Below are 20,296 nucleotides of genomic sequence, written 5' to 3' on the forward strand. Positions count from 1 at the left end.
CGCAGAGTGACAGCAGAAGCAGTGAGGACGGACATAAGGAGCTTGGAGGTGACCTTTACCTTCTTAAAGAAAGGCATTCTTTTCTCTTTTGATAGGGGAGACATGACACTGTTTGGGCTGGCTTTAGGGGAGCGATGGTTGGCAGGAATCTCATTTTCTTCTGGATCTAAACCAGTGGCATCTATATCAATAGCTATGTACAGACAGATAGGTCAACAGTTATAAAGGTGAATAATTAAATGGAGTCAAAGAGCAACAGCAGTAAAATAACACTTGGCTCAAAGGATAAGCTCCTTTTCACACAGACAGAACGTAAAACAGAAAAAAGCGATCCAAACAAATGGCAAAAGAAATGTATTTTAAAAGGTCAAATATAAATAAAGACAAAAATGAAAGTTAAAAATTTTGGAGGAGTGGGAAAATACAAATAAAAGGTCACAGCAAAAAAGACTGTGCCCAGTCACCTACACAAAAGCTTATGAAAGCTTAAGAAAAATGGGAAACTGAGCAAATTATTATTGTGCTTTCCGTGTTTGAAGTGTTGTAGAGATGAAGTAGCTTAACCCATGGTTGTATTGGACAGTGGGATTTTGCTCTTTGATGGTTTAATTGCTGAACCATTAGAGCTTGGTGTTCCCACCTCAGACAGCCACATGTGCAAGTTTATACCAAGACAGTCTTGCAAGTTTATACCAAGACAGTCTTACAGTACATAGCAAGGTGAATTTTTTATCACAGTAACCTCAGAATCTTAACATGGATTCAATGGCAATCAGAGGACTGCCGTATCTCCCTTTGACAATACTTAGTTTCCCAGTAGACAACCAGCAAGTGCAGCCACTTGATGAATGTTAGTCCCAGATCCACCTCTGCCTTCACCATAGTAGACTCCTGGCAACTGCAGTCCTGAGGTCCAGCTCACAATCAGACGTAATTTCTGGTCTGATTATGAATATGCAGTATTCTGAGCTGTGGTTTTACCAGGCCAAGCTCCTGGGAGACCATGAAACTACAGTACAGTACTTGTATTCAGATTATGTTTGCACCTTCATGCATTCATACTTCACATGGTATAAATGGATGCAAATTAAATTAGAATGTGGAATATTGTAATAATGTTAAAATATTAGGCTTTAGTTATGTAACTATATTTGTTGTTGCAAAAAAAGAAATCTGCTGAGTTGTACTGTACTGTATGTCATGGGTGCAGCCGTGAGGGGAAAAGTATCTTTGTAACTTTTAGAACCATTTTCACAACAGTATAGGGTGCCTACAAAAGAAAGTTATTTCCTACATTTTACTAAAAGAGGTCTTAATCACAAATTCTACATTATATTTGCCTTAAGAACAACTTCCATTTCAACCTACCAGAAGAAGGAGGAGTAGATTTCCTTGAACTTGGTACCACTTCACCTAAACTTGAGGACGAGTTTCCTCCTGATTTGCTGTAAAATAAGAAGACGAAAAATAAATTGTCTATTACAGCAATAAAAAAACATTGGTGGATTATGTAAGAATTATACAATTCTTGCAAATATCTGTTCTAAGATTAGGTCTTTTTTAAAATAATCGAGAGACAGAATAGATGGAAGCAAAGTAAAATATTTCTGCTCAGGGGTGAAGAGGACAGGGTGCAGTGTGCAGTCCTGAACTTTTGTTCAGGAAGAAAAACTGTCACTGCTCCCTTTTACGATGTAGTACACCTTTAGGCCTTGTGTAAGTGTATGCATTTGTGTGTGCATTTGGACTACCAAATGCATGACTACTACTTTACAGATCATTAGGTTATTCTTGTTTATAAACAGTTTGTCTTCTTCCTGTATATACTTTTTAACGATCTTATTGTATGACTAGTTAGGTTGGTCTTCACGCTAGTTTTAGAACAGTGGTAAATGCTGATGTTAAGAACAAGACTAGCAGTAGTATCAGGGTTTGTGTTAAGAGTTAGAAGGTCCAAGATCATGGTTAGTTCTAGTATTTGGTAGAACCTATTAGGGTAGATAACGTAATAACCTATTTCTTCATTTTAAATCCATTCCAAGTAAGAAGGTATTTTTATGAATTTTGAACAACACCAGCTTTTTGGTGTGTGTATGTATGGGGTCAGGTGTACATTTGCTCTTTTTTCACTTTATTAGTGGTGTGGGGGAGCTATTCACTTGTTTGTGACAGCTAACTTACCTACTCATCACAGACACTGACATAGTGATGTTACCAACCCCTGGGTAAAACATAAGGAGACAAATAAAATATACTGTACAGTCGACTCGCAATGTATGCAGGGGTTTGTGTTTTAAGTACAGTAAAGCCAAATCCATGTACAGTATAATCAAATTTTACCCATAATCCTTATAAAAATCCCATATAACCTATTACAGAAATACAAGTTATTAAATATAAGTATATGAATAGTAAATAAAAGTGAATAAGATCACTATATAGGCTCACTAACTAGCTCTCATAGGTGTGCCTAACAATTTTTTCAGAGAATATAACATTTTTTCAATATTTTTAATTTTCCAGAGTCAAACGCATAAAGCTGTGGATGCGTAAGTTAAGGCCGCGTAAGTTGTGAGTCGACTGTATACAATTCTAAGCATATCATTCCAGGATGCTACTTGGTGATTTACTTCATCGCGATATAGCTTCTGATAATAAGCCTCTAATACCTGGAGTAGAATTTTCCCTGCTTCGCCCGCTGTTCATGCTGTATTCGCATATTCTCCAGCTTGACCGGGCTAGGAATGAAACCTATTTCACAGCCTTCTTTTACCAACCGGCCTATCCACCAGTCATTATTAAATTTCTGAGAGACAAAAATAATGAAAAGAAATTAGACATTATACTCTTGAAGTTATTCTAACAATTTTTGCTGAACAACTGAAATTGCGAAAACTGGATTCTATAGTTCATGAGTTTAAGACTCTTCCTTTTGCCCTATCTGGTTTGAAAAAGCCAGGTTACATGTAGACCAACATTTGCATTTTTATTCACAATAAATGCCATGTTTTCTATTATTTTAATTGCACAATTTTTTTTTAAATTGCACAATCTAAAAAAAAATATATATATTTTAATTCAGATACTTCAAGATACAGAGTCTTCCAAAGACCTTTCCTTTTTACCAGGTATCTTCACCTTTAAGGTCCTTGTTAAATTAGGCAACATGCTACATGCTGGCCAGCTTCTATTCTTAGCATCCATTTCCCACATCTACTACCCTGTGTGCAATATCAAGTCAGAGTACAAATATGCGTCACGATTATGAATGAGCACCAGGAATATTCAGGCAGTGGTAGATAAGAGATATTGCTGGTAGAATTAAGACTCAGTTCAATGTATTTTTTTTCTCATTTGGTAGTGAATTATAGCAATAATAATCAATGACAGATTTCTGTTAAAAATATAGAAATACAAGAAAAGGCTATTTGTATAAATTTTTCATGTGCTGTAGTTCTCAGAAATGTTCAGATTAATAGCAATTTGAAACAAAAGTGAACTTTCAGCTTGTTGCTTGGTGTAAATTATGAAATGCCTTCTGATGACATTGCAGGCAATAGATTAATATAATATACAAAAAATGATTTTTTATGTTCTTCTCTTGATCTGTACTCTTTTATAGTTTTATCCCTATGCTGTTCTGTCAAACTTTTTTTGTGCACAGTTTAGACATTTAACTTTTGATTAAAAAAACATCACTATAATTATATTATAATTTATAATCAAAACAAAACATAATTGGAAAGGGGTGAATATTTAGAATAAACACACATTATAATATACAATCAAATATTTATACATCTATCTAGCACAATGACTCACTTGACAGGGGCTGAGAATGTCTTAGTTTGAGATTTAAAAAAAAAAATCTAAGCCATTCAGGTATTGTATGAATTACTCAATGAGCTACTAGCTTTTCTAACTGCCAGGATTTGTGTTGCAAGCAGTGAAACTGAATGACATGCATGATATGCCTATGCTTTGAAGTTTTTCTTGAATAAGTTTTCCCCTGTCTGGAATGTCAATTTGCTGAATTACAGGAAAAGGACACTAGGTCAATTAGAATGACAAACTGTGACCAAAAACACAACCCAACTATTAGACACTAATCACTGCTCATTGTCTGTGACACCTTTATGCTACACAGATGGCTGCTGACACACTTAAGACCCATCTAGGAGAGGTGCTATATCTCACCTCTTTGACATGAAGGAAATCCTTTGCTTCAAAGGAAATAGCCATGCCAGGGACAGGGACCTCATCATCATGAGCAGCACTGTAGTTGACATTTGTGCGGACAGCAAATGCAACAGGTTTAGCCTGTCAATGAGAAAGATAAGACAAAAAACAGATGGGTTTGCAGTTAGTTCTTGCACCTGAAATGTCAAAAGTCTCTTTCCTTCACTGAGTTTTTATTTTCAGCATGGCATTTACGTGTCACATATCAATATAGCAAGGGAGCCATGATGGTGCAGTGGTTAGCACTGCTGCCTCACACTGCTGCCTCTTCAAGAAATATGACGCATAAAGGGCAAACAAATCCATCCTGAGAAATTTCTGCCATTTATTTAAATGACCTTACTTGACAAAATATGCAACAAAATAACATTTTATTTTGTTTTTCTTTAGGAAAGGGCATTTTCAGTGTTTAACATTTCTGATGCATATTGATGTTCTATTTTATAAGCTCCCATTTTAGAATCAGCAATTATTAATTAAGATGGATCTCTGACATGGGATAAGGAGGAAGCAGTGTGTGTCTCATCTGATATACCCAATGTCCTAGTTCATCAAGATTTCTGTGCTCCAAAGGGCTATTACAAAGAAACACAAGCCTATTCAATTAGATCATCCTTCAATTCACAACTGGCAATCCACTGAAGCTAAGCAGGTGTGAGCCTGGCAAGTACCTGGATTGGAGACTGGATTCCCCAATACTGGGGAATTTAAGCTTGCTTCTGTAAGCGGTGTTAGGGGGACCAGTAAGGAGTGCTCACCCTGCAGTCTGTGTGGGTCCAAATAACCCAGTATAGTGATGGGGACGCTATATTGTAAAAAGGTGCCGTCCTCCAGATAAGACATAAAATCGAGGTCCTGATCCTTTGTGGTCCTCAAATTTCTCAAAAAGAGTAGGGGTGTCAACCCTGGTGTCCTGCTCTAATTCCCCCCTGGTCTTTCCCAATCATGGCCTCCTTATAATCCCCAACTGTATGAATTAGCTTCATTACTCTGTTCTCCTTCCCACTGATGTGTGGTGAGGGTGAGCATACTGGCGAACTTCAGCTGCTTTTGCGTCATCCCCTGTACAGACACACTAGGTGGTGCTGAGGGGAGTCCCCATTACCTGTAAAGCAATTTAAGTGGAGTGTCCAGAAAAGTGCTATATTATTATTATTAACAATAGTAATATTAACAATAATAATAATATGCCCGTTGTATTCCACTGTTTAGTGTATCCTAGTCACAGTTAGCAAATGACAGAACTCGGACTCTGTTAATACTTTAAAATTTAATTAAAATTTAAACTGCAAGGATGATTCTGCACCTATAGCAGTGCTTTAGTTATCTGCGCCACTTGAAAGCCCCAAAATTGCTCAGAAAAAAAAGAAGAAGATTAAATTACACATATTACATTTGCATGTGTTATCAGACTGACATTTTTAGAAATTATTTTGGGTTTCTCCTGCTATTATTTAAGAATGCAGATTTAACCTTCTACAGTTTATAGTATGTTAAGCAAAAGAAAGTGTAAACAGTGAAAACCATTTTAACATAGACCTGATATAAAAACAAAACTGAATTATAATGCTGCAACTGTGAAGCAATAATTATATTGTTATAAAGTTTGCTGGGAGCTACATCATTAACCATCAAACATATGTTAATCAAATAATTAACATGTTTTGATGACTGAAATAACTTCACAGGGGAGTTTCTAAATGTTAAGTATAGATCAGACTGAATACACAATGATTCACTCTTATTGCAGACTCTTGGTAAAAGACCCACAGGAGGTGTCACAACAATCTATAGCTCCTATATAAAAAGACATTGGTAATATATGCATGTTGTGAAATGTATTACATACAATAGAGAAAGGATTTAGTGATGCAGATTTAAAAATGAGTCATGAAGAATAAAAAAACTCTAACCCTCTAACCATTTTTGATGTATGCTTTAAAAATTACATAAGTTATTCTACATTACACCAACAATGTCAATTTTATCTCTATGATAACATACCATATCAGTCTTTGTCATCAACATGTTCTTTTCTAGAATATATTACCTATTCTGAACTGTGACAGATGTGTCATCATAAAACCTGTGAAAAAATGCTTTGTCTTTAATTGATCCCTTAGCTTCTGTCCTAAAAGTAGAATGCTATCTGGGTCAGCACTGAGCTCAGTATATTATTTTGTTAAATGTTATTCTACTTTTAAAACAGAAAGTGCAGGGATAAAATAAGTCTACTAGACAGTCAAACCATTACTAAACAAAATAAGGATTTTTCAATTTCAGAATTTCCAACTTTCAATCTGAAATTATCTTTATAATCACCCATATCTCACAGAGCTAGTCCAATTAAATATTTACCGAAAAAATTATAATGATCCTGTGTTTCTTGCATGAATCATGTTCAATAGTATGTATTTGCTCCACAAACATCCTCGTGTTATAGAATGTATATCACTCTCAATTTAAATAGCGTGCCATTTTTGTAAGATGTCAATGTGAACTGAGTTTGCATGTTATGTTTATACTATGAGAATCCCAAAATGGATCAATGGCTTTTATCTGGCACTCTTAAGAAAATAAAGACAGACAAATGACAAAGTGACACTGAGTCAGTAGCAATTAAAATTCAGCACAACAAAGGTAAGTGAAGAGTTCAGAGAAAATACAGCAGTGAATACTTAAAGCTGGACACTATATATACTGGAACTGGGAACATTCATTTCACTGTTGGATAACACAGTTCAACAACAGAATCAATGAATCAGCCCCCCAAAAATTGATTAGGCACTCCAAATGGACGAATCTACTGGAAAATCTTTCAAAGCATTCGAATGTACCTATGTAAGGCATGGAAACAACGGAGAGATGCAGGAGCACATTTGTAAGTATTTGCCTATACACTGACCTGCACGGGCACTTTCTGACATATTAAATAGTTTAATCATTGAAAATTTGATTGATGGGTCAAAATATGATGAATTGGTGCACAGATAGGGCCCATGTGATGTTACATGCGATGTGTGTATTCTGTCATTATAGAGTACCTCCAAAGTTCAAAAACAAATCTATGCAAGTACTTCCCTCTTTCCAACACACCTCCATTTGTGAGCCTTAACAGCGAAATCCTTACAGGCTTGACTTGGACAGAGCAAGACAGCCTTGTGAAACTGTCCGATGAAGGTGTTTTAAAGTAGGATTTTTCTGTGCAATACTACACTGATTTTTTTGCTTAAGGTTACTTCAGATTGCCCAGCAAGGCAATACATTTCTTATACCTTCTCCTATATTCTACATTTGCAGATCTGAATTTCTAAAATCTTTCAACTGGAAATGATATTCGGCGTTTTACGTCTTTGAAACAACATCACCCTCATTAATTACTTTTTTTCTATTCAATGTCCAAAAAATATTGGGAACCTCTGCTCTGTTTTAGATAAGGTTGGAACATTTTTAATCATTAATAACATCTACATCACTGCTCATGATTTACAGGAGTCTGTCCATACCTTTTCAATAATTATTTAGTTCAATACTGGGTCACAGAAGAACCAGAGGCAAAGGGGACAAGGTAGGAAATTGGGTGTTCATTGCAGGGCACATACAAGCATGCACTCACATACTGTACATAAGGACAATTTAGAGAAGTCACATAATCTAGTAAGCATTTCTTTAGACTGAAGAAGGAACCTGGAGCACTGTGAGAAAGTCCACATGGCCATGTGGAGAACATGTGACTACTGTAGCATGTCCAAGGAATTTCTCAGCTTGCACCTGGGTTAGGCTTTGGTCTTAATTAAAAGAAATAGATGGAAGGATTAGCATAAATTAAGGGCAGTGATGTGGAGGGTCAGGAGACCCTCCTGCAAGGCAGTGAACTCCAGGGTTTACCACCTTTCCTAAATGTAGTTCATCATTCATCCTCAGAATAAGATTAGGCGTGTTGTGTTAAGAATTAGTGCCTGACTGTTATGATTGGTGAGCCAGAGCTTGCAGTCCTCATCTGCCTTGGAAATAGGACACATTCCCACGCGGATGTAAAATCCACCTGGTGCTGTTCGAACTCATTTGAGCCATTTGTCCCTGCCTCCTCTGTCCAATTAATGGGTGCTTTATTCATCAGCCCAGAATATTTAAACATCGTTCTGCCACTGATCTGGTGCTCTGTCATTGAGATACATTCCAGCAATGGTAGTTCGCTCAGCAATACCAATCTGGGTCACAGAAGGATACTCTGCCTGAAAGATTCCCTGTCTATCCTTAACTTGGTCAGGTACTCTGCAGCCAGCTTCCGTCTTCAGCATGGTTCCCTGCCAGTAATCCCGTACTGCAGCACAGAGCCCCTGTCTGCATCAGACCTGAAAACTGCGCTTGCCACTGATCTCGATTTCCATCTTGTTCTCACAATCTCCACCAGTCTTTGTCCTGCTTTGGCAATATCTGGCTGACCTCAACTCGCTCCAAGCCTTCACTTAGTAACAGCTCATAAGAGTCTCCAGCCAGTCAGAAAGACGCGGCTCACGTCATCAGCTCACAGTGTCGTAACACTGATACGATAATCAAAATCATAACATATACATTTACTTTGGATTATTCTTCTTCTGAAGATAATAAAGTAAAGAGGAGCTTTCCACCAACTTGTTTGTTTAGAACTCCACAGAATACAGTATAAAACCAACTAAATGGTTTAAAAAAACAACTATAATATATTGCAGACTAAATCCAGACAATACTGCACTCTGCCCTAGATGGGAATTCCCTAGTGGCACATGAACATGGACTGGACAGGTCTGGTCAATCTGGGATTCTCAATGTGCTGCACCTTCATGACTGTGTATCACTGAATAGGCACCTGCAAAATTGAATGAGGTTTGCTAGAGTTGACAATATTATCCTTCTGAAACTGAAACCTGAAGCATCTGTCATGGAATTGCACTGTAATAAAAAGGGAATCAGCATGTCTTCAGGGATGAATTCCACTCTGCTCTTCCTGGATAACATCAGTTATACTATATATGATGATACTAGATTCAGTTCAAAAGCAATTCTTGATTCAGCGCTACAGTATAAAAAAAGAGCAATTTTCAATTTTTGTAAATTAAAAGAGGAACAAGTACACAAAGAGAGATTCTTCCCACAATTATCCATGGTACTGTGGTTCTGTATTTATGTGCACATGTATGGTTACTGCAATATTAACATAAAAGAAAAAGTTAAATATTTCACTACCACCAAAAACACACCAAAAAGCTTCAAAAGCTTACTATCTTCATACAATAGATTAACTAGTTTATAAATTACATACTTTTAAATCATTCTATATTTGTACTACTGTATGTTTTATGATGGAAATATTTTCTTTTAACTTAGTTATTATAAGCATTTTTTAAATATTTATTACTAGTAGAGAGCTTGACAGAGTACAGTAGATGAGGAAACTAAAACCGGAGACACTAAATGACATACAGTAAAAGACAAGGTACATTTTGATAGTATATCAACACACACTCCTCTGTACCAGCTTTCTCCTGAAATCCAGGGAGCATAGCACAGTGAATTGAGAAAAGATAAGATTTAAACTGCTTCTATCAAAGACAGACAATTTGTGTCTACAAATGACAACTCAACACAAATGTACTCTACTGTACTCTTCTGTACCCCAAATCAGATTAAGAACGTAACAATGTTTGTTTTTAATAAAACGATTAATTCTGTGGCTGTGCTGTCTTCTTAATTTATGTTGATTAAATTGATTCATCTTAACATATATATCTGATATATACCTAATTTGAAAAGGTACTGGTTTTCTGAAACTGAGGAAAGTGTTGCCACAAAAAAGAGGTTATATGCGATAATCCTAATGAAAGCAGACCTATATTTAAAAAAAGAATAAATAGATTTTCTGTTCAGAATAGCCTTCAGGCAATTATTTTTTTTTATTCTTAAATATCTGTGTAATAGAATTCCATAGTCATCATACTGTGTGAATCAAATAATATTCCAGGTCCGTTATGCAAACTTTCTCCACTCCACTCATGGCTCCATGATGCTGGCCAGATGGCAGGTGGCAGCTATGTTTCAGTGGAAGAGCACATGGTGCTGACTGGCAGGGAACAATGAGTACTAACTCAAGCAGCGGCTAATGACACAACTCCTGAATCCCCAGAGCTGTAGCGTAACCAAAGTTTTAAAAGAGACATCTGGAATTTTTAAAATCTATAGTTAGTGATTCGGCGATGGCACACAGTTGTTTGCATTCAACCCAGGGGTTTTGTCTAATACATAAAGTGATGAATGGAATACAGAACTTAAGGAGAAAATGTACCTGAACTGACAGTCATGGCTTATTATTCTACTAATAATATAAATTCCACTAATAATATTGTTATTACTAAGAATTAAGTGTTAGGAAAGAGAAATCATGAGATTTACACGGCAATTGTAATTTCACCTGATTGACAAAATCGCTACTGTTGTACTTTTGTTTACAAGCCTGAATATCGATGCGTATTCAGTAATAGTAGTAGTAGTAGTAGTAGTAGTAGTCTACATGCTGTAGAGCAATCAAAATGTTTCTTCCCGCTTTTGTCTCACTTGTGGACTGGATCTAAGTCAGACCTTGTGCACAAACTGTTTGAAAGCCACCAATATTGAATCTATGTTGCATTTGTACCATGCTAGCAAATCAAAGTTTATCATGAAAGTTTAGCATGGACATCCTTGGTACAGAGCAATTCGAAAAAGACTGGACACTGCTACGACAAACCCAGTCAGCTGTCCATCCAACTAAAGGAAATTAGCCTTTCCAATTTCTAATTGTTCCAGTAAATTCAAACCGTGAGATCACTGCACAGTCTACCAAAGTATGATACTGTAGGAAAGTATTGTTTCTGTCCAACTTTCCATTCTCATACATTCAGAAGTTACAAATGACACTAATGAGACTGTTAGAAGAAAGCACATTTATTGCTACCAATTTATCTGGCTTTAACTTGCTTGGACAGCCACCTGATCATATGGATGGAGAAGGTGGAATCCCCCCCCCAAAAAAATAATAAATTGCTAGTTTTCTACGCTAGTGGGGAAACTGAGATTGGTAGAGACACGTCAGAGTGGAAATGTTGGGAAATACTGGTCTAAAAGCCTAATCATAAAACAATCAGTGACTGGCAGTTCTACTGACTAGTCCTAATTTTGTTAAGGAATCCAGTAAAAAGCACTGTGCTTTTTTGCCTCTCTCTGCTGTTTCTACTGTTTCTACTGTTTCACTCAGTGGAAATCACACAATGTAGCTAACAAACTGCTCCCGAACTGCAGAACTTGCTCAATACCAGATGTTTATTTTCATTTTTAAATATTACTGAAGGAACACAGGACATGTTCTTATCACTTGTGAGTCTGATAACATGCCATCATTGAATTGATCAGCAACGTAGGACAAGTTTGTAGAAAGAAACACATGCATATTTATGAAAAACATAAAACTACGGTCTAGAATGCAACAGTTTGCAGGAGTGACTAATTACAGACAACTGACTATAATGACTAACAGAAAATAAAGGAGATGAATGCATCATTAGTAGATATACAGCACTCTGGGAAGGCAGAAAAGAATGAATAGATACATCGAGGGTCTTGGGATCTTTGTACAAGTCATTGTCACAAACCATTTAAAAGGAATAGTATTAGGAGTATGCTGTAGACCACACATAATCAATATGTTTAACTGATCAGTTGTAATGCAGTCTTTTTAATGATACGCATGTGGAAGGAGAAAGCAATAAGAATTCAATTCAAGTAAGATTTTAATCTTTCTCTCATAGACTAGGAAAGAGTACATGGGGAATTAGCATCTGAAACTGAAATTATAAACAAAGCTAATGTCTGCTTTTTAACTCAGTTTATTAAAGAACCTACAAAATAATTCCTATGCTAATCATGTCTTTTTGACTAATCAAGTTAGAGTTGATAAAACTTTCAGCTGTGATCATAAAGTACTTTAAAGTACTTTAAAGGCTTTAAAGTACAATTTAAAACTATAAAGGAACTGCAAAAATCAAAGCCTTAAAACTGTAACTTCAAGTTGAAAAAAATGGATAACATATAGAATACACGGTAAATAGATGACAAAGTTTTAAAGAAACTCTGCTTACTTATACAGGAGAATATGTGTAGTTCTACTCCCGTGAAAGAAATTGAGCAGAAAATAAAAAACTGGATAGGCAACAAATGATTTTACAAAAGCCAACAGTACAAAAAAATGAATCAAAACATCCATATAGCAGAGATCAGTAGCTTAAGTGCATTTATGTCATCTTTGAGACTTACTGTAGATGGATGGATGTTTGCCCATTATGCCTTCCGGCATGTAGGGGCAGCAACATCCTGTTGTTGTTTCCGTAACATTAGTTTTTTACAGGACAGGGCTGTTAGCCTTGTGCCCAACCTCCAACATGGAGGACCTGGTGCCCAACATGGGACATCAACCCACTACCCTGAGATTATGAGTCTCATGTTCTACCAACAGAGCTAGCTGGGGCCCTTGAGACTTGGGGAATCAATGAAATAGAATGTTAGAATAATTAAAATATAGAATTAAAATATAGTGATGGTATTTTTTCATTTGTACAATGCGCTAGCATATCATTATTTAGAAAACTGTGTATACCTTTGTTATTGTATTCTGGAATCGGTCCACAGAAAATGACCAGATAAATTCCCAGGCATAAAAGAACATCACAACAACATATTCTGATTGGCTAAAATAACTAATATTTTTATCTTTCACATAAAAGAGGAGAGAAGGAGTTTTTTTTTAAAAAAACAAGGTTATCAATACCCCAATACCCTGACATCTTTTAAAAATAGCTAGATATGATCCTGGGATGAATAAGCTACTAGCAACCAAATAAGCTAAGACCAAATGCTGTTCTCTTGTTTGTAGTCTTTCATTCTAATGGTTAAAAGCTCTACAACTGTAAGAGGTCTAAGTTACAGGAAAAAGAAAAAAAACAAAAGGCTTTACTTTTTGCAGATATACTGTAACTGTGTTTACCCATATACTCTGTATATACCAGCTACCATTTTTGTAATACTTGTATAAGTGTTTTCTAAATGGTGGTAACTGGAGGGTAAAACAAACATTTCTAATGTTTTTAAAGGTTTTGAAGTGCAGGTTAATTTATTCTGCCAGCTTGCTGTATTTGGCTCTTAATTCAATTTTATACAACTGCTCATTCATTAACATGATGTAGATGTTTTACTGTTTTACAGTGAAATCTTAATCAAAATAAGAACATTATAAAAATAACATAAAATGTATGGGTCAGTCCTTCACAACCTGTGTTTATCACTCTTCAGCATGTACATTCAGATTATAATGGCATTTCTGGAGTGACTAATCCATCATGACAGATTAACGCAAGAGGCATAGTGAATATTTTTGCAGCTATACTCCCAGTGCCTCCTGGATCTTAAAATTAAATTAGACTTAAATTTTAACTCTGACTGGTCATGTAGCTGTAATTGCTGCTTCAAAAAATAATTGCACACTAAACAGCCAAAGTACACTGAGTACTCTTTAAATTTTTAATGAAAGCTAATGGCATGAGGAATGGATAGTATGGATTTAGTTCTAAATCAAGATTCATGCAGTCGCCAAACGCTATTAATGTCAAAGGTTTACAGGGTACTGACATAGCTGGCCTGAAGCACTGTTTGTCTTGCTATAAACAGCTACAAAGACACAATTTCAAAGCCAATTTTCAAAGTCAAAGCCCAAAAAAATCACCTTATTGTCTGAAAGGCACTCTAAATGCCTACAGGAGTCCAAAACTATCAAGAACACAGATGCAGATACTTTTTTTTCACTTGAAGATAGTTTTTTAACTTTTATCTAGATTTGCCAGTAGAATAAGTGGAACAAATATCCCCAATGGAAAAGTTGTCCTGTTAATCCTTACTGTTTCTGTTCTGTGTTGCTGTGAAGAAAAGACACAGTTTGTCAAGCAGGCACATTTCTTGGTGGAGGTCTGTAGGTCTTCTATGCCTCCATTAACAGGACAAATTTGAGTCAGCAATTCCAAAACATAAAGAGAGGAAAAGTGAGAATTCAACATGTATCAAGCCAATAATAAAAAAAGAATATAGGGTTAAGTAGGGCTGCTGATTCTCACTTTGCCCAGATTAGAAGATACCCTTAACAGTGGCCCACTGCTTTCTATTTTTTTACCATTGTCATTGTACAGTTTATCTACAAAAATGCTTAAGGGTCAGACCAAGGGTCATGTGGGCTTTTAAAAACTAATTCTAAAAGAAAAAGGTATGTAGTTTCTTAGCTAAGTATTCACTCCTACCAATAATATCACAATTTGAGGAGCTGAAAGTAATATTATACTTTGCAAATGAGTGTTTTTAAACTCAAAAATGATAAAATCACCGAAGAAGAAATATTAATTGAAATTACTAATTCCATGCAATAAATACAATATACATCCCTCAAGGCCGGTAGAAGCACAATTGGCAGCACTTACTGGTAAAATTGGTAGACTTTATGAGGGATAACTGAAGGAGTGTATTAATCAAGACTTGCCATACATTTTCTGTCAGATTCATGTCAGGACTTTGACTGGGCCACTCAAGAATAATAGATAACTTCAGTGTGACTTTGTCTTGTGCTTAAGGGTCATGTGCTTCAGACCCGATTCTTTGAAGTGTGAATTTCTGACCCAGTTTTGGATTTCTGAGTGACTTAGGCAGGTTTTCCTCTAGGATTTGCCTGTACTTTGCATCATCTATTTTTCCTTCAATCCTGCCAGTCCCTAGAAAGGGAAGCAAACATATGATGTTGTGTTGGGCTTGCAACAGATGCAACCCATTACATCTAGACCAGCATATCTTGAATTAGATTTTAGTCTTTAAGTCTTCATTTAAGGCTTCTTTTCTGCAACTGACAGATATATAATTACCTACGTGTCACGATCGCTCCTCCTCCTCTTAAGGGCGCTCCAGCTTGGCCTCATTCCCCGCACCTGTTCCTTGTTCTTACCCCATTTCAGTTCACCTTTAAAAGCCAGGCACTCACTTCACTCGAGGCTCTGCATCTGATTTCCATATCGTGCGAGTCCGGGTCCTGATGAGTCTGGCTCCGTCATGTTTTTAAGTCTCTGACCCGGTTCTGGTTTTAATCCTTCGTCGTGGATGGATCACCTGGCCATGGACTTTTGCCCGTTTCTTAAATTCCCCATCTGGACTACCTTTGGATTGTCTTTTGGATATCTCCCGTTGCCGGACCCTTTGCATCCCTTATCGACCTAGCTTCTGGATCTTGTCTTTTGGATTGTCCTTTTGCTACTCTGCGTTCTGTGGGATTCACGGTCACGCACAAGGATCCTCCTATTCTACTGATAGGTTCCCTGACACTACGGTTCAGAATATATCATCTTTACATTGTGTTGGGAACAGGCTTTTGTCAATGTATGAACATTGTTTTATATCTAAGTCATTGTTGGCTTCACAGTGGCATCTCTAACTAGTTTCCTTCTTGTCCAGCTACTTGGGAGGGTTGTCAGATCTAGATCTTTCTAAGTTGTATGATGCACATTCTCTTCTTGCTCATGGTCTTCTCTGTACTCTTAATTTATTTTGATCTGTACTTCTTTACCACTTGTTACCTGATTTAATTCAAAACCTCTTGGTATCATAGCTGATTTGTCATATCACAAATTGAGTTATGGTTTGAAATTCAATATTTTGAATATCTCAGGAGAAATCCATTTACTCTGAGATTAAAGTTAAACCACTTTAATTACACACAGACAGAGTCCATTACATTCATTTTGTGACATATCACAGTATTCAAGTAAAACAAATTTTCCTTTGTGTATGATAAAGACTCTCTATTTTTTTGGACCTGAACTGATTCTGGGTTGCCATAGTAAAGGGGTTGAATACTTACATAATTGACAATATTCTGTTTTTCTTTAAAATTGAATTATTTACGTAGTATTTTCTTGTTGCATCTTTATCAGTTTATAGTGGGTTGTGTAGATTCTAAATATAAAGACCAATTTGAAAGTGTTATTATTGCAAGCTCAGACAGAACAAAATGTGCAGACTTTGCAGGATGATGAATTAATTTGCAAGGTACTGCATGTAGATGACCTGCTCACTAGCATTAACAGCACCTTTGCTACATACTGTAGATATACTGTGCCTCAAGCTTCAAATTACTTTGAATCCTTTATACTGCATAATGCAGAAAGGGGTATTTTCCTTTTCATATAATGAGATGATTAACATATATTATTTCGATATTACTAAGCATCAACTTAGAGGAGAAACTCTTGTTAAAATAGTGTTAGCAAACTCCCAAATCACAGTTAAAAAGATGTAAGTGGATGTGATTTTTTTCCTTCTGCAATTAATACATCAGCTAACGTTTTATCAAAATAAACTGCTCAATTTCCAGTTTGTTAATAATGCTTTCAAAGAAGGAATCCATTCTGAAAGTGGCTACTAAACCTGTATACCTATAAAATAAAGATTTGTTCAAAGAAATAATATAATCTTACTAGACCTCTCCATTTCTTTTTTATTGTGAATGTAACATACCTGTAGCAGCAGTTAAAAAATAAATAATGGGGATTTCTAATACAATTAGTTTGATTTCATTGTAGAATAGTGCATCAAGTTAATTACAAAGATTACAAGAGAACATATTTTGTCTGAAAAGTCAATGTTTTGAAAAACACCCCACTCATAATATACTGTATTGGATCTTTGACACTATAACAAGCTATTTTAAATAACCACTCAGAGACCACTCTAGTCAAAGAGGTATAACTTAATCTCTCCCCAGAGATATAGCTATTTTTATAGCTCCTATTTATGATGTACAAAAGAGGGGCTAATCCATGCTAGGTTATATTCAATATCCTAATCTTCATAATTAGTCATTGAGCTAAACCCTTTCCTGCTAAAATCTCCATCACAGAATACCATATAGCAGTGATAATGTAGCTAGTGAAGGTGTATCTCAATTTCTAGTGATAATGAAAAACAAAGTTGCTAAGAATTCTCTTCAGGCCCTGATTGATTCTTTTAGAAAGGCCTGTCTTCTTTTTTTGACATGATGCTTAATGTCAACAGTTTACTCTAAATGATACATTGTTAATGTGAGACACAGACCTCACTTTAGCCCCTGACTTTTCACATTGACCTCCTCCGGCTATTCTGTTATACTTAGTGACAAGATATTAAATACAAGTCTCCATTTACAAGTGAAGTGATAAAAAGCTCAATATTGCATTAGAGAGAAACAAAACATTTTTTTTGTCTAAATGGCAGAAGCAAAATGCATTAAAATGTTTAAGTGTGTTGCCTGTTGGGCTTCTTATCAAGCCCTTCTAATGCACAACAAAGGGAAGGAAAGGGCATTCATGTTCCTGTTTAAATAAAAATTAAAAGAAAGTAAAATTAAAATAAATCATTAGTTACAGTACAATGTTGTTTGTGCAAGTTTAACCTCATTATGAACTTGAAAGCAGGTTTATTACCCTATTTAGTGGTATACTCACATTTGTGAGGAGCTAAGAACACAAAGCTCAATTGACAACCATCAACAAAAAACAAAAAACAACTAAAAACCAAGCTTTTTATTCTAATGCAATGACTGGAGAAGATACTGTTATGTGCACCTATTTATAAAGAGTAAAGTTCATATTTAAAGCAAGCTAACTTTTTTTAGGTTAGTTGCAGAGAGTTATTAAGTTAGTTAACTTTAATTGCTAATTATTCACAACCTGGACTCTTTCCATGGCTGTTTGCCCATCACAGAAGGTGTCTGTGCTGAGCCCATTTCATTAAGTGTCAGTAAGGAAATGAAGTCTATCGGTAAGGAAATGGTCTGTCAGTTTAAGTAGAAACGTCTACTACCTCAATCTCAGTAAAATGTCAAGGCAGCTGTGCTAGAGGTCATGAATATTACATAACATCTGACCACAATCCCTTCCCCAACATCTCATTTCCATAGCAACCTCTCTCAACCACACTGTTGTTCAGGCCCAGCTGCACGACAGCAGGAGCAGGCAGTGTAATGAGACTGGAAAGGTGGTCCTAAAAATCCAAATTTGGACAAATGTGGAATTCCATAGTTTTAGTGCCCAAAAGAAAACATATTTAAACTAAATAAAGTAAAAATAACAAATGGAATGAAAATGCAGTAACAGCTTAAGTCAAAGTCCAGCCCTTTGCTTGTCTTTTAAAGGGGAACTGCAATGCTAGTTTTATATTTGGGGGTTAGAATCAGCATTGATGAGTGCATTGCAAACCACGATGAAAGTTAAACATACAAAGTAATGTGTATAACCTCCAATTTAAAACACTAAATATTTTCCAGTAATAGGCAAGTACCATGTTCTGTGGTGCAGAATGAGGCAAAAAAACGTCCGCCGATGTGAAAAGGCCCTATTACATTGTAAGCAAGCAGGCTTATGAATACATCTGTTTTAATCCAATAGAAATATTGCTCTCGATTTTGAGACAGTTTTTCCGACAAATACTACTTACTTGTAAGTTTCACATGCAGATCATATTCAAACATTTCTGCAGTAAAATGTCTGCTACACAACCTGTAGTTATTCGCTCATACATTGCATTACATTAGTCATTATGGTGACAAGTGAGCAGGAAGGGCCACTTCACATCGCAATTTGTGTGAACTTGTGCTCACGCCCGTGGCGAGACCAGTGGTTTGTGACAAAATGGAGACCATACAGTACCTTCACAAAGTTCACAATTTTTAACATAATTTAGAATTTGTAAAATTTTGCGATACTGTCGATTAATTTATTTTGTCACCGAGATTAAATAACCGTCTGAGAAATTGGGAACACAGTTCCCCCTTAATCCCACCTTTATTTATTGTTCTTAATTTAATAAACTATAGGATGAAAGGTAGTTACTTTAAAGACATTTAGATGGTTTATCATCATACATTTCTATCCATTCAAACCACCAAAATTAAAGAACAGTATGTATATAGATAGTACAAAGGATTGTAAGCTTTCCATACAAAGAAATATCATGGACCACTGCTATCACAGCTATATACAGTCTGTGATGAATGTACACGACAGCCAAGTCACAGCCTTTGAGACATCTCTGTTATACACATCATACAAAATGCTTAAAATGCTACCATGGCTCTCCAAGCTGTTAGGAGTCTGTTTCTTTTGTAAAAAATAAATAAAATAAAAATGATTTAGAGACATCAAGTGCACAGTGAAATACGTATACTATTTATATTCCACCCATCCAGTATCTAAAATGAAACCACAGTGAGAGTACTTCCTCATTTGAAATAATTAACACAGACTATAACAACCTGTAATACAACCACATTTTAGTGAGTAAATAAAATATAATATAATTATAAGACAATTAAACTTTGTTAATATGGAACCTTAACAGCTCAAATGGTATTTCACAAGTGTGGGAGTGTTGTAGTATAGTACGGTGTTTTAGCTATGGGGAAAATAGACTCCATGTATGCATTTTTTATAATAAGATTGCTTTAATAAATTATTTTCACATAACATTTTTCCCCATTTTAAATTAATTTAATATTGTACTGTACTAGCATAAGGCATATTGCAGTTTTTTTTTCACTCCAAGTGTACCCAACTAAAAACCTAACAAGCACTGAAACTGAGGCTTTTGAGTCAGATTCAAAACAAAATAGGTAAACATCATGTAAACCATTTACCAGTTTGAAACGCCATGTCATGGAATCAGTTGTTAAGGGTAAAAGTAAAATAAAAAATTGAATAATTTAAAGACACAACATTTTGCCTGTAAAACCATCAACATTTTGTATAGCAGTTCTTATGTACGCATCAGGCTGCCTGATCACTGAAGGAACCCTGCAGGCTGTACCTTTGCTTTCTCAAGCTGTGCCTGGGCTTGTCGCTCTGCCTCTCTCCGTACAGCCTCCCTGTCTTCCTCCAGTGAAACATCCGAGTCAGATGGACGGCTTGTGTAGGAGTCCGCCGAACCCTGC

At 36.0% G+C, this 20,296-nt stretch overlaps 1 protein-coding gene across 5 annotated transcripts in view; it reads right to left on the minus strand.

Annotated features, from left to right (window-relative positions):
- The window catches only part of cacnb2a (calcium voltage-gated channel auxiliary subunit beta 2a), a 168,904-nt gene that overhangs the window by 32,830 nt on the left and 115,778 nt on the right, over window positions 1-20,296 (minus strand). For 3 of the 5 annotated variants that reach the window (XM_088918847.1, XM_088918849.1, XM_088918848.1), the window contains 5 exons: window positions 20,173-20,292; window positions 4,198-4,320; window positions 2,670-2,806; window positions 1,369-1,445; window positions 60-193 (listed from right to left, as the gene is read on the minus strand). In XM_088918847.1, the coding sequence (XP_088774973.1) occupies window positions 60-193; window positions 1,369-1,445; window positions 2,670-2,806; window positions 4,198-4,320; window positions 20,173-20,292 (591 nt within the window). The remainder of the gene's footprint in view (window positions 1-59; window positions 194-1,368; window positions 1,446-2,669; window positions 2,807-4,197; window positions 4,321-20,172; window positions 20,293-20,296) is intronic. The other 2 variants (XM_088918850.1, XM_088918851.1) reach the window with 1 other exon arrangement.

This window comes from Atractosteus spatula, chromosome 6 (genome assembly GCF_055471065.1).
Source record: "Atractosteus spatula isolate fAtrSpa1 chromosome 6, fAtrSpa1.hap1, whole genome shotgun sequence".
NCBI lineage: Eukaryota > Metazoa > Chordata > Actinopteri > Semionotiformes > Lepisosteidae > Atractosteus > Atractosteus spatula.